This window comes from Siniperca chuatsi, linkage group LG14, assembly GCF_020085105.1.
Source record: "Siniperca chuatsi isolate FFG_IHB_CAS linkage group LG14, ASM2008510v1, whole genome shotgun sequence".
NCBI classification, from domain to species: domain Eukaryota; kingdom Metazoa; phylum Chordata; class Actinopteri; order Centrarchiformes; family Sinipercidae; genus Siniperca; species Siniperca chuatsi.
In genome coordinates, this window is record NC_058055.1 from 19063852 (window position 1) to 19077046 (window position 13195).

At 39.6% G+C, this 13195-nt stretch overlaps 1 protein-coding gene and 1 long non-coding RNA gene across 2 annotated transcripts in view; one reads left to right on the forward strand and one right to left on the reverse strand.

Annotated features, from left to right (window-relative positions):
* Positions 1-5317: 5317 nt before the first annotated feature.
* On the reverse strand, positions 5318-8295 carry LOC122888597. Its single transcript, XR_006380732.1, has 2 exons — positions 8108-8295; positions 5318-6093 (listed from the first exon to the last, which is right to left on the reverse strand). It is a non-coding gene; the product is annotated as an uncharacterized LOC122888597 (long non-coding RNA).
* LOC122888596 (gamma-aminobutyric acid receptor subunit beta-2) overlaps positions 6092-13195 on the forward strand; it is a 64809-nt gene continuing 57705 nt past the window's right edge. Inside the window, exons 1-3 of the mRNA XM_044223230.1 lie at positions 6092-7192; positions 7345-7442; positions 8129-8196. Of these exons, the coding sequence (XP_044079165.1) occupies positions 7110-7192; positions 7345-7442; positions 8129-8196 (249 nt within the window). The 5' untranslated portion in view covers positions 6092-7109. The remainder of the gene's footprint in view (positions 7193-7344; positions 7443-8128; positions 8197-13195) is intronic.

Sequence of the window (13195 nt, forward strand, 5' to 3'; positions counted from 1 at the left end):
TGAAAACTTTGTACTCCATAATTATAATCACTTAATAATGAACCATTTGACTGTCTTCAATTTATAATTGAAGAGGAAAAAAAACACTTTCAGAAAAGAGTTCTTAACTAAATGTCCAGTAAAACATTTGAGAATAGATCTCAGTTTTGTGTTATCTACATACTATACGTATATTCTATAAAAGAAGGTCTCCCTTATTTAACTAGCTGATATCCCATGTTAAACCAAAGTGCCACTTTGAATGACATCAAGTTTAGGCCTCACTATGTTACAGTAGATCTTGATCTTTGTAATCTGCAGGTGGCATCCTCCTGTTTCACCGCCTAAATCATCACTTCTGATGCCAAGACACCAAAAGAGGGGCTTTTGGCAGAGGTCCTTAAATAATCCTCCAATCCTTCCCTCCTTCCATCACTCCCTCCATCTTTCCACCGGTTCCAACTGTGGCTAAAGCTGACACTCACCCTGGACTCCTGTCAGCAGTTCTGGCAGTGATCACCAACGTCTGTCAGGTGCAGAGTGAGGGAGAGGTGAAGAGATAGAGAGAGAGAGTGAAGGTAGGCAAAGAATTGGCCAACTATCTGCTGTTTTGGTGGTAGCTAGGCAGGGAAGGACACCGCAACCTTGAAGAGGTAGCAGGTGGCGCCTCCTCTGGTAGAGGGAAGTAATGAGGCATAAAGGCTGGCTGATGGACTTCGTTTGTCCTGCTTATCAACACTTCAGAGGTCAGAACCACCACCGTGACATTTTGCCTGGGACAGGTTTAGATCCTGGCCAACAGCAGCCCTCTGGTGGTGCCAGGGCTTGCATGGAAACCCTGTAGTCCAGAACACATCCAAGGGCATTTTGAGGCAATGTTGATGGGCTATTTTGCTTCCAGTAAAGGTGAACAGTGATGGATGGAGTGCAACCACTGTAGGTACCATGGTGGACTATGGGTCTATGTGGTATGGTGACGGTCATGTAATTACTGGTGAAAGTGTCAGATCATCACAGCCTTGATGCAGGAAAATAAGCCAAATAAATTGTGGTATCCTGATTATTCAGTGGAAGACTGATGAGTGTGTTTCTGATTTATCACATATAGAATGACATTCGGATGAGCTGGGAAATCATGAATATAAAAATTACTTGTATAATAATTACTTGTATTAATTGAATCTGTTTAGCATGGAAAAGTATTATTTGTCTACAGGAGATATAAGACTACATTATAGGTCACATTGCAACTATATGCCACAGCACTACAGTGGTGGAATGTAACTATGTACATTTACCTAAGTACTATACTTAAAGACTATATAAACACAGTTTCTCAATCAGCTTTTTATGTTGAGTGGTGGGATCATACATGAACGCAAAAAATTCTGCCAAAGTTAGAAGAGTTTTTATCTGTTCACATGGTAATGTCACACCATGTGACACCATGTGAGTGTCTGTGAACCAGAGTTTAACAACATTTGAATCAAAATCTAATGAGATGTTGTCATTAGATAAGTTGAGTTTTTGAATGTTAACTTTGTATGTATTATTTTTTTCTTCAAAATTTGTTGTTATTTAATGTTGTACAGAAATACTTGAGAATTGAAAGCAAGTTTTCAGGGGCTTTACTTGGGTTGGGTTTTATTTCAAATGCTCTACCCATCACTTCTCAAGGTTATTATCACAACTTTCCAAAGTAATTGCTCCGAGACAGGTTGTAAACAAGCTGGCATGATAGTCAAACTTATTTCAAAGAAATAAACAAAGGCAAACAGTAGAATAACAACCCAAACTGTCGAAAACATTCATTACAGTTCACAGACTGACTTCCATACTTACCATAGTTGTGCACACTGACTGTTTTCCTGTGCAATGAGGGATCGTTAGGGAGATAATTTTTTGTCTTACTTCCAAATAAAGTGGTTTAGATAGTCTGGCTAAACTGCCAGCTTGTTTACAACCTTTCTGATTGTCTATCTCCCTTATTTGTTGCCCGATTAAGCCGGTTTTAGCATTGTCACCGCATTCTGCAATCTCAACAATTACTTTAGTGAGTACAATGTTATCATAAACAATAGAACCTATTAGAATTACCAAAGCTATGAAAATAAAACCCAAGTTGTATTAAACTGTAGTTGTCCTTTAAGTACAATTTAGAGGTACTTGTACTCAGGTTGAGTACTGTACTTGCATTTCGTGCTACGTTATACTTCTATTTCATATCACAGGCAAATATATTACTTTGTATTCCACTAAATTTATTTGAAAATTATAGTCACTAGTTAACTTGCAAATCAGGAATTTACAACTGAGTTTATAAAATATGATGCATTGCTATTCAGTAGATTAAACTACCCAACACATTTAAAGTAGTTAAAATTGCACCACTGATCCAAAAATGTTAGATATAATAATTTAACACTGACAAAGGCCACTCTGCATAATGAGTAATTGTACTTTTGATGCTTTAAGTACATTTTGCTGGTAATACTAACTTACTATTAGCTGAGTAAGATTTTGAATGCAAGACTCTCACTTGTAATGGAGTATTTTTACATTGTAGTATTGCAGCTATAAGTGAGACAAAGGATATGAACATTTCCACCACCACTGCCTGACTGTAAGTATGTGGTTAGGTATATTTCCTGTCCAGAAAAAAAGTGTCTTGAGCAAAAAGTAAATTAATAAATTAAATCAATCATTTCCTAGTCAGCTATAATTACACTACACTTTGCTGGTTGTCAGTTTTCAGACATCTTTTTGTGTCTCACTGATCTAAATGCTCACCTTGTCAATAATTAGAAGGCCATCAGTTAAACCTTCCACAGGCCTCTAATAGAGCTCTCCTGCTGAGTTAAGGGGCTCTAATCAGCAATGTCAATGTTGTAATTGCAGTACACATAAAAGAGAAATACAGAGAGGTATCTTAATTACAGGGAAAGGCAAAGTACAATTTTCATCTGTGGCTGACAAATTGTGTTTGATTAAACTATAAATGATATGTAAGTTAACTGCTGAAGCTATGTTTAGTCATTTTTGATCTCACAACTAAGCTGAAATGCACCTTTATGAGTTATTTTTAAGCAAAATGGATACACACATACACACTTACCATATGGATATGTAAAACAAAATATAAAACCATCATTTATGTATATATTTTATTGTATCTCCACAGTGCTGATGGCCATTTCACCCACTTACTGTCATGACTATGTCATGACAGTAAGTGGGTGAAATGATGCCACTGTATTTTGGCCATGTGCTTTGGCATGTTGCCTCTCCATCTCTGTGGGGCTGGATGGATATCAGACAGTCAATTCATGGGAGGTGTTACCTGCTGAGAACAGACCAGGTGCAAACTCCACAGTAAGACCACAAGCTGTAGAGGTTTATTAAGCGCTGCATGGTAATCAACCCTCTTCCCTTACCACCTTCCCTCTGGACAAGCCTGAAATGTGTAAATAAATAAAAGCTGATTGCACTGACTTTATTAGTTTGACAATATTTGGCAAGGTTTTACAATAGCTTTAGCAAGATTTAATTGAGGAAACATTCCTAAATGAGACATGTGGTGGGTAGAGATAGATTAATAGGCACACCACTTAACATGGATAAACTCCACGTCATATAAAATATGAAACTGTTCCTGTAACGAAATTGCTTTTTTTAGAAATATGTAATGATAGAGGATGAATCAAAATCTCCAAATATTTGAGCACCAAAAGAATAACTACACTATGTTTCACAATGATCCTTATTGAAGCATTAACGTTACTTTGAAGATTTTATAATTGTGTAATATGTATGTGTGTGTTTATTTCTATTACTCACAATGTGGGGACAAAAAAAGTCTTTCCAGAGTCATAATGTGGGGACTCACTTTTTTCCATCATCTTGCCAAGATGCCAGCAAACAAACTCCTGTTTACTGACATGAAACAACACAAATGCCTTTTTTCAGACATTGGGGACATCCTTTTTTATTCATCAGCACAGGACAACTTGAATATTGTGCTGGCAGAAATGCATGGTGTTTTGGTGAGGGGCTCAGAAAAGCAGTCATTATATTCCTCTCAGTGCAAAGATGCAGAAAGACATAGATAGAGATAAAAAGAGGAGAGCTAAAGCCCTTTTGGGAATGTTAAACAATTCAGTAAATCAGGCATTAAGAACACTGACATTGAAGGGTTACAATACAACTTAGTCCTTTTTTTATACTCACAATATTGTGATTGGCGAAGCGCTCCATGGTTCCACCATCTGTTCGCCCTCTAATGAATATTAGTGAGATATAAAATGCATGCAAAAAGAGGTCACGATATGTAAACCCTTGATTGATAGTGATTATGTCCTTCATGTGCCACACAACCAAACTTGTACATTACTTAGATGGATTGACTTTTCATGACAGCCACTAAAATATTTGCTTGCATGAAAACAACTTTGAAGCGTTTTCTTTGGTTGATTACATAATTGATATAAAACATGGTGCCACTATTAGGAAAAGATGTACCAAATGTCATGGGTGTAATCCATGATGCTGATCCTAATGCATGCCCAGGAGCAGATATAGGCACTTCCTCAGGAACACATCAGAGTTCTTGCAGTTCCAGCCAGCGTCTTGAAAACCCCTGCTCACAAAATAATGGCAGTGTATTGAAGAGATAGCTTATTGTTGAGTTTAAAAGGATGGCAAACTTAAAATCAGTGTGTGTCAAATTGATTTACTAATTTTAACAAATGCCAAATAAATAAATCATGTTCATCAATTTCTACTAGTTTCCAGGTGGAAAGACAACACAATGGACATAACTTATCTACAGTGGTTTGTAATTGGCAAAATATACCTTATTTACATGGAGGAGACAATGTAATGTTTTTTTGTATCAAAAAAGTATTTAAGCTCTCAAGTAATTATATCACAATTACAAACACTGCCACTGAGGTGGGCCATATTACGTTGCCAATTATCAGCTACAAAAGATGTCTGACATTAAAGACTTTGATATGTGAGTGTTCAAAGCTTTGCAGGGGCCAAATAATCTGTGTAGGTGCATTAATTTTAAAACTGCAATATCACTTATTATGCCAAGGGAAACAGACTGGAAAACCATGACAACATACTCTGTGCCAGAGACAAACTGCATTTCCAAAAGAGTACAAACTTGCTTGTGCTTCCTTAGGCGAAATCTGTGCATGTACTGTATGTGCATTAAGATATTTGAAGAAACATATTATGAGCAACTTTTTAATCCCTAAACAAGGCACTGCCCCAAATTTTGTTGTTACCTCTCTGATAATGCAACAAAAATTCAGATGCAAGATACTGTAAATATATTTTACATACATTTTAATTGAATTTTTGAAGTCTGGGGGCTTATAAAGTGAATCAAAAGCCAAAAATGCAGCTGCCAAACTCATCTTTGTCTCTCAACATTTTCATATCAACCCCCTGTGGATACATTACCAATGTGTGCAATGGGACTGGAAATAAAACATTGATTATTACTCAATTCAAAGTGCATTTAATTTGACTTTTAAATTCTTCACATTTTACAGCACCCCCATCAGGTCAAATAGGGTGCAGAATTTGACATTATTTTCAGTAATAAAATGGATTCCAATATTTAATGTGAACAAATCAATAAAATCTCAACATGACTAGGGTCATATTATGGGCAATCATCATTTTTACTTGTGTTTTTACAGTACAGTACATTTAGCATCTTCCTGGTAGGACCACTTCTGTTCCCCTCCTCTCTCAGGCAGTAAAGCTGCTGTAGGACTCCTGCACAGGGCTCACTGCTCTAGCATCCGCCTCTGATCCCACCATATCCATGACGATTCGTGTCCGAGTTTACACAGTGGCGCACATCCTGCTTACCAGTGCGTGGAGCCACAAGCGTCCATGGCTGCGAAAGAACCGCTGAGTGTAGGCTTCGGTGCATACTGCTCTGCTCCATTCATCCCGCTTCCAACCCGAGGTACTGGCACCGCGCCTCACGGAGTATTAAGCCACGCTTCTCGTTTTCCTCAGAGGCCCGAATGCGTGGAGATCGATGCGTGAGCAACTGTTGGTGCAGGGATGCATTTATCGCACGGAACCCTCCTTTTGTGTGGAGAAAAGGCGATAGTGAGAGATGGGAGCACATTCAGCACAATGGACAGAGTCAGAGAGAGGGGTGACTGAAATCACTAATGTCAGAACCATGGACAGAGTCGCCAACTTATAGTAAGGGTTTTTTCCCCTTTTTTTTGAAGGAGTGAGCAAAGTGTGAATCTGTTCTGTTCCCTCAGCTGAGCAAGGCAGACCCACCTGACAGTACTCACCAAAACTACAAGCTACAAGAACAGTTTTATCTCCCTTGTTCGGTATCTGCGACACGTGCAAGTTCACACCCATACACGGAGGGACTGATGTCACTGATCAATATCAATATTTTGCAATAAACACAAAATAAATGCAGATATATTTCGACGTATAATAGACAATATGAGCTTTATTGATCTCATTATTGTTTCACATATACATTCCACTTTATGAAGTGAAAGGTTGGGCTGGTGGTCAACTTGAAAACCTATTGATTCATGAAACTAAAGTAAAGTTGAATGCTCGCTGTACTGCTCTGCTTCGCGCTCAATAAGTTACATACATTTACACTAGGAGCTGTCCAGTCCAGACTTCAGCTGGGATCCCCCGAGTACGTATCTCCTCTGCAGGAGCAGCGGGGTAAAGTGCCTTGCTCAGGGACAGCTAGATGAGTTGGCTGACGGGTGTCTAAAGAGCGAAGGGAGAGAGACAACTCCACCCACATTTTCCACCTCGCCCCTGTGGATTCGAACTACCAACTTCCCCGTCACAATTACCGCTTCTAAAACAGTCACACTGGGTGTAAAGAAACCAGGGAGACCCCCGTGTGCCCCTGAGTAACTGGTTCTCCTTTAAATTTCCTCCGTGGCTGGGTACTACATCTGCCACTACCATCAGCAGCAGCAGCGCTGCTTCTTGATGTTGTGTTCGGGAATACGCATGCGCCCGGCATTGGAATTACTGCACTGGCAAGAATAAGTTGGACCTCGTCTGTCTTCACGAATAGAAAAAACAAACAAACACATAACATAAGTATGGCAGTGTTCAGAATAAGAAGAATGAGGTGTTTTTGCGGCTGGTTGTTCCCTCTCGTAGTGGCCGTGGCGTGCGCCCAAAGGTAAGTGAAAGGGTCGGAGAATGCTCTACTCATTTTGACTAAGTGTGACTGTGTTATAGACGGCATGGAAAATACTTGGACACTTAATGGTTCAAGAATGTCTCGTATTTAAATCTGCTGTGCACCCTTTCTCTCCTTTTTTTCTTCCATAGTGCCGGTGTCAGTGACCCTAGCAATATGTCTTTGGTTAAAGAAACGGTGGATAGACTGTTGAAAGGTTATGATATACGATTGAGGCCAGATTTCGGAGGTAAATGAACTCGTATTATCACTAACTCTGTTCGAGTTTGCGCCTTGTCAGCCTGTATAATAGTAGCCTACAGTGTTTAAATTACTACTATAATCACCGATAACTCAATTAGGTTTGCTATTTCGGAAAGTAAAAGAGACGTTTCTTATCTGCTTCTGCATGTGCCACAGTGTATGACATTTATATGATACAGCCGAGGCAAAATGTGTCAAAACAACCCAGAGTACCGACATAATGCGAGAACACGAGTGATGTGGCTGAAGGATGAATGCGGACGATAAAATACAGCATTTGAATGAAAGATCATTACAGTAAAAAGATGGCTGTTAACTCCCAGTGCACGTCCGTTGGAATTTTAGACAAATAGGTGTCCATTCTTGATTATATTCATGTTCCAATTCAGGTGTCCACTGCGACGGAAATACGTTTAGATAATTAGGTAATTCAGTGTCAACAACTTTTAGGGGAATTACCAGCACTTTCACCGCATCTAATCCCAACCCGAAATGAACACTGTAAACTATTATCCGGCTGACAACAGCTAAATTCGCAAGTGTTAATCTGTGTTGCCATCTCGCACACATTATTAACCGTTTCTTGTACAATAGGCCCATGTCAATGAATCATACAGGCTGCACCTGATGTACAGTATTTCTGTTGCTTACCGTTGTTTTGATCTGTCTCAGGTCCTCCGGTTGGAGTGGGAATGAATATAGACATAGCCAGCATAGACATGGTATCAGAAGTCAATATGGTAAGTAGGCCATTATCACCTCTCCTCTGACAATGGGTGACCATTCTGGACTAATGATCTCTGCTATGCATAAACATACCAGGGGGAATACCCTCCCAAACCACCGGGGAAACCCCTCTTAATGCAGGTCTGTGTAAAGTCTTCTCACCGATCACTCGCATCGATTTATGGGTTTGGGAGCTCAAAGGCAATTATCGATTTCTTTGAGGGTTGATGACGTGTATTTAACTTCTCTGGGGTTTTAAAATTGATTGACGTAGATGGACGCGTTGTTTTCGGTCTCATATGCTGATTTGTGCTTAATTAGCTGAGCAGATACACAGTCAAGCATCACTAACTTCACAAAATCAACTATCTAGGGGAATACAAATTCAATCCCCTCCTTTATGCCTTATGGGGCAAGTTTTATTATTAGCCCAAGTCTGACCCCTGGCAATATTTTACGTATGGGTTGCTTAATGAGAAATGTTCTAAATTGTCTGTTACAGCTGGTTTATAAATGCTTTACAAGAAATAGTGACAGTGGAAAAACTTGAGAGCTGTAAATATGAGAAGTGGAGATTAAGTTTTGCTTCATACAAGTGCACCTCCTAGTGATGAGATGTTAGAACTGCACCTCAGTTTACAGAGAAACTCAAGGATGCATTTTTTAATTATGGAAGGTCACTCTTGACACTTATGATACAGTTGACAAGGTGAGCAAAATTGATATTTATGTTAATATACATGAGATTTTGATAGGTCCATTGTCATTTGCTTTTTGTAACATTGTCTCTATGTGTGGTTGACCTCTACTGTTGGAGGTTTTCATTTGCAACTTATTTACTCTTTGTACAGATGTGTCCTGCCGTTGCAGATGTTTTGGTGTTACTGGCTGTGATATGAGTCATGTTGTGATGTCAGGGAATGATTACACACTGGAATATTTTTGGCAGCAGCACCCAAAGGCTGTTCCTTATGTTGTTATCTCTGTGCTCCTGCATGATGCCATGTCTATTTGCATGTATTTACCCAGAAGACCTGCACAACCATAGGCACATACATGCACACACACAAGCACACACATATACAATGCAGGTCTACAGAGCCCTCCACAGTGGCCTTGAATTCTTAAGGAATCAAATACTTAATTATTATGTAAGATGTTATTTGTATCCACATCCTAATCACCTTATGCATAAGAGCCATTTCATCCAATTTATAAATACCTTTTCTCAGCAAAAAGGAAGGTAGTGATTTTTTTATGGTAAATGACCACACAATTGTGCTAGGCAACAAATAAATGCTGATATTTGGAGCATTGGTACTTTTTAGATAGCATGGAGCAGATAGTCAAATCCAATAAATGAGAATGAGAAAAGAGGGCACAAGAAAGATATTTAGCCCTGGTGTTGCAAGTATATGAGTACAGTAGTATGTGTCCTACAACTGAGCCAATAGGACACTCCAAAGCATTTTGTGCTTTGTTTACTATTTTCTCCACTGCTATCATCTCCCCTGGGCCACAACTTTCAGAAAAAAAAAGTAGAGTACCCCAGCTTCATTCCTGCCCACAAGTACGTCAGGGCCTGGGTATATATCCACACACGCCCACACACATGGCCAAACAAAGAAAATCCCACTCTCCATCCAAACACACAAAGCCAGTGCTGGACAGCTTCTTTGATCATCCCATTCCTTTGTCAGGTTTGGCCCAATAAACACTCTCTAATGTGAAAGGGGAGTCATTACCACCTGACCCATTGGAGTCTCATGAAAAGAAGAGGCCACATGTGTGCGTAATGGTTTCGGCATCTTTAATCTGCTCCCCTTCCTATAAATGTAACCACTTTTCAGGATAGCAGCTGGTGTAGAAGCACTTTCCTTTCTTCCATTTCCTCTCCCCCATCTGGCTCTCTGTCTGCCACTTATTTTGGTGCAGGGATAGAACCACCCTGTGTACTTTCTTTTCGAGAACAGATAAGGAACAAGGTTGAGGATAATGGAGAGATGTCACTGAGGGATGTATCAAACAGTGTCCCATTAGCCATTATGGCAGAGCGGGACATCCGTGCTTTAGTGTGTATTAACAATATATTCTTCTATCACCCACCACTGCTCTATGTTGAAGGCTTCACATTAAAAGCAGATACATGAGTGGGTGATAACAGTGTATTTTTTTGATTTTTCCAGAAGGGCCATTAAAATAAGGAACTGCAAAGAGGTTTGTCTTAAACCATCTGTTTTAGCACTTTGTTACCAATGTCACAGAGCAGAAACCCATTTAGAAACAACACAGGCCTCTAGTTCATTTTAGATGAGTCACCAAACTAAGTATGCAAGCCTTCAAGCTTGAGTGGCCCAGAGAATATGAAGTCCTCTCCAGTATTTGTCACATAAGCAGTTCTGATGTCCAAATGAACAGCCTGGACTCATGCGTGTTGCAGGGTCTTACCCCAAAACTCCACCCTATTGATTCTTAGTTAAAGACAAGCCTCTAGAAAAAGGTAGCAACTGATGGCTGTTTAGATGTTCTAAGGTTAGAACTATGCACCAATAGCTGTCTGAGTCATATACCATGTAGAAAACTACATTACATGTCACTTAGGCCAGGAGCCAGGCATGGAATGAGGAGTCTGTGGCTGGTGTTCATTACAAACAAATGAAAGGTCACTTGTTCCTTGGTGTCAGAACCAAAGTCCCAAGCCTTTGAGGGTGAAAAGGGATAGTATATGATTTTGTAAGACCTAGGGGTCAAATTTTTCCCCTCTGTGTATGTGTCAGGGAGAGAGACAGAGATAGATAGGAGTGAGAGCTCTGACATTAACAAGTTACCATGTGGAGAGCCAGAAGCGGTGCTGGTGTTGGAGGGAAGGTCATGTACCTAGTGCTGCTGAGGGTTCATTTTGCATGACTCAGAGGTGGACATACAGAGTGGGACACACACTGAATACCAATGTCATGTTAGACATTCAACCTAAGGAAAGTGGCTTGGCAAGCCTTAATTCATGCACTGGTCAAAGGAAGAATGGAAAATACCTACAGCAGGCATTGGCTGATTTTCTTTCTTTTCATTTTCCTTTCTCCCAACAATTCTCTTTTGTGCACTTTCTCCACTGCCATTTAAGTCTCAATATTTGCTTTTGGTTGAGCTCCTGAGCACTTGAATCCTAAGCCAACAGTTTTCACAGGGGAAGAAATACTCCTGTCTCAAGATGAACTAAAGTTCTTATCCTCCTCCAAAAGGCAGAAATACCATTATTGATGCACATAAAGGTCAAGAGGAGCTTATTGACTGTTGGAGAGGGACTGTGAAATTCAGAGCCCCCCATTTTAGTACCCAGTTATTTCCACCTCTCAGCAGAAGATATCCCTGATGGGATGCCTGCTATAAATGCATCAAGATTGTACTAGGCCTATACTATATATTATACAAATGTGATACATTATAATGGATGTTGGCTGAAAGGCAAGAGATTATTGCTTGCCATATGATAATAAAAGGAAAGAAAGATTGTGGCAGCACTTATGTGGTATTATGTAATATCTCATCCAGACCTGAGAGCTTTAAAATGATATTAAGTCTGCATGTGTACAGAGACAAACTCAACCACGCTTTAGCAAGGATTTGACTTGGTGCTGCAATGGAGAGAGCTAGAGCGAATATAATGTATGAAGAAAGCTATAGGCTCTAACGATAACAATACAAATTTAATTTCACTGCTTAGGATAGATGATACATCAGTCTGACTTAAAAGACAACCTAGACTCATCTCTAGGCTCCTGTTCCAAGACAGTTTCATTAAAAATTGGCTTAGACATTAAGAACACAATTTTTTTGGGTCACTTTTGGGCAGCAGGACAACCTGAAAACACAACTTTGACATACTATCAAAAAACAAAGTTGATACAGCAAATGTGTTAGCAAACAGTTGCCTAATTACACATCCAGCAGACACAAAGCAACATTAGCATTCATTTGGAGTCCTGTTTCTGGCCACCCAATGAATGTAAATCCAATATTTACTCTTCTTTTATCCCTGTTTTGGTATTCATCAAGTCCTGAGGGAAATGTCACTTTAGCTGCTAAATGCTCCACTGTGTTTACCAGGTAGTCACTTTGTTTGCAGTTTGTTGCTGGGCAGGTGGTATCCCGTGGTTTCATCAGAGCTTTTTTGTTGAAAACAGATGTGTGTTGCTGCTGGAGACAGGGTAGTTGCGTGAGACTGAACCACAACAGAAAAGGTGGGCCATAAACCCAAATAATGAACTGAACAATGCTAAAATTCTCTGTATAGCTGAGGGAAAGTGCAGAGTTGGTGATTTGCCTATATCCAGCAAGTACTGCTTGGCCACTGTGTATATACTGTGTAGGTCATGTGATTAGAAGCACAGTTTTGAACAATAAAGGACTTCCCTCATTATATGGTGATTCTACCATACAGTATATTTGACAGGTTAGGGTAGTAACCTGATTTTTTTTTTCTTTATTGTAAATTAATCAGATGCTCCCAATGTAATTCACTCCCTTCAACTCTTCACTGGCTAATGCAGCATCTCTAACTCCAGCTGTCCTGGAGGTCAGTAGAACAAATATCAGGTCTGACACCAAATATCTAGGTGATAGTGGATTATATTCACTCATACCATTATTATTTGTAAGGAAAATTTTTTTTTTGACTGTCTATTTTAGACCTTTATTAGGCTTTGATGCGTGGTGCCCCTTAGGTGGCAAAATGCTTTCAGCCTACTTACTCTGTAATTTTCTATTTCATTTTTATAACCCTTTCATTAAGCCATGTCTTTTACATCTGGCTTCCTCCTTCCCACCTAAAGAGCTTGACAACAACCTGCTACACAGATGGAGCAAAAAGGAGAAAAACATGAAAAATACAAGCTGTATACATTACATACTAATACAGAAAATACAGTAAGCTTGTGCAGAGGAAAGTCACAAGAGATGTTGGAGGGAGGGAAGGAGGAGTAGATGAATTGTTTAGAGTGCGGAAACAACACATAC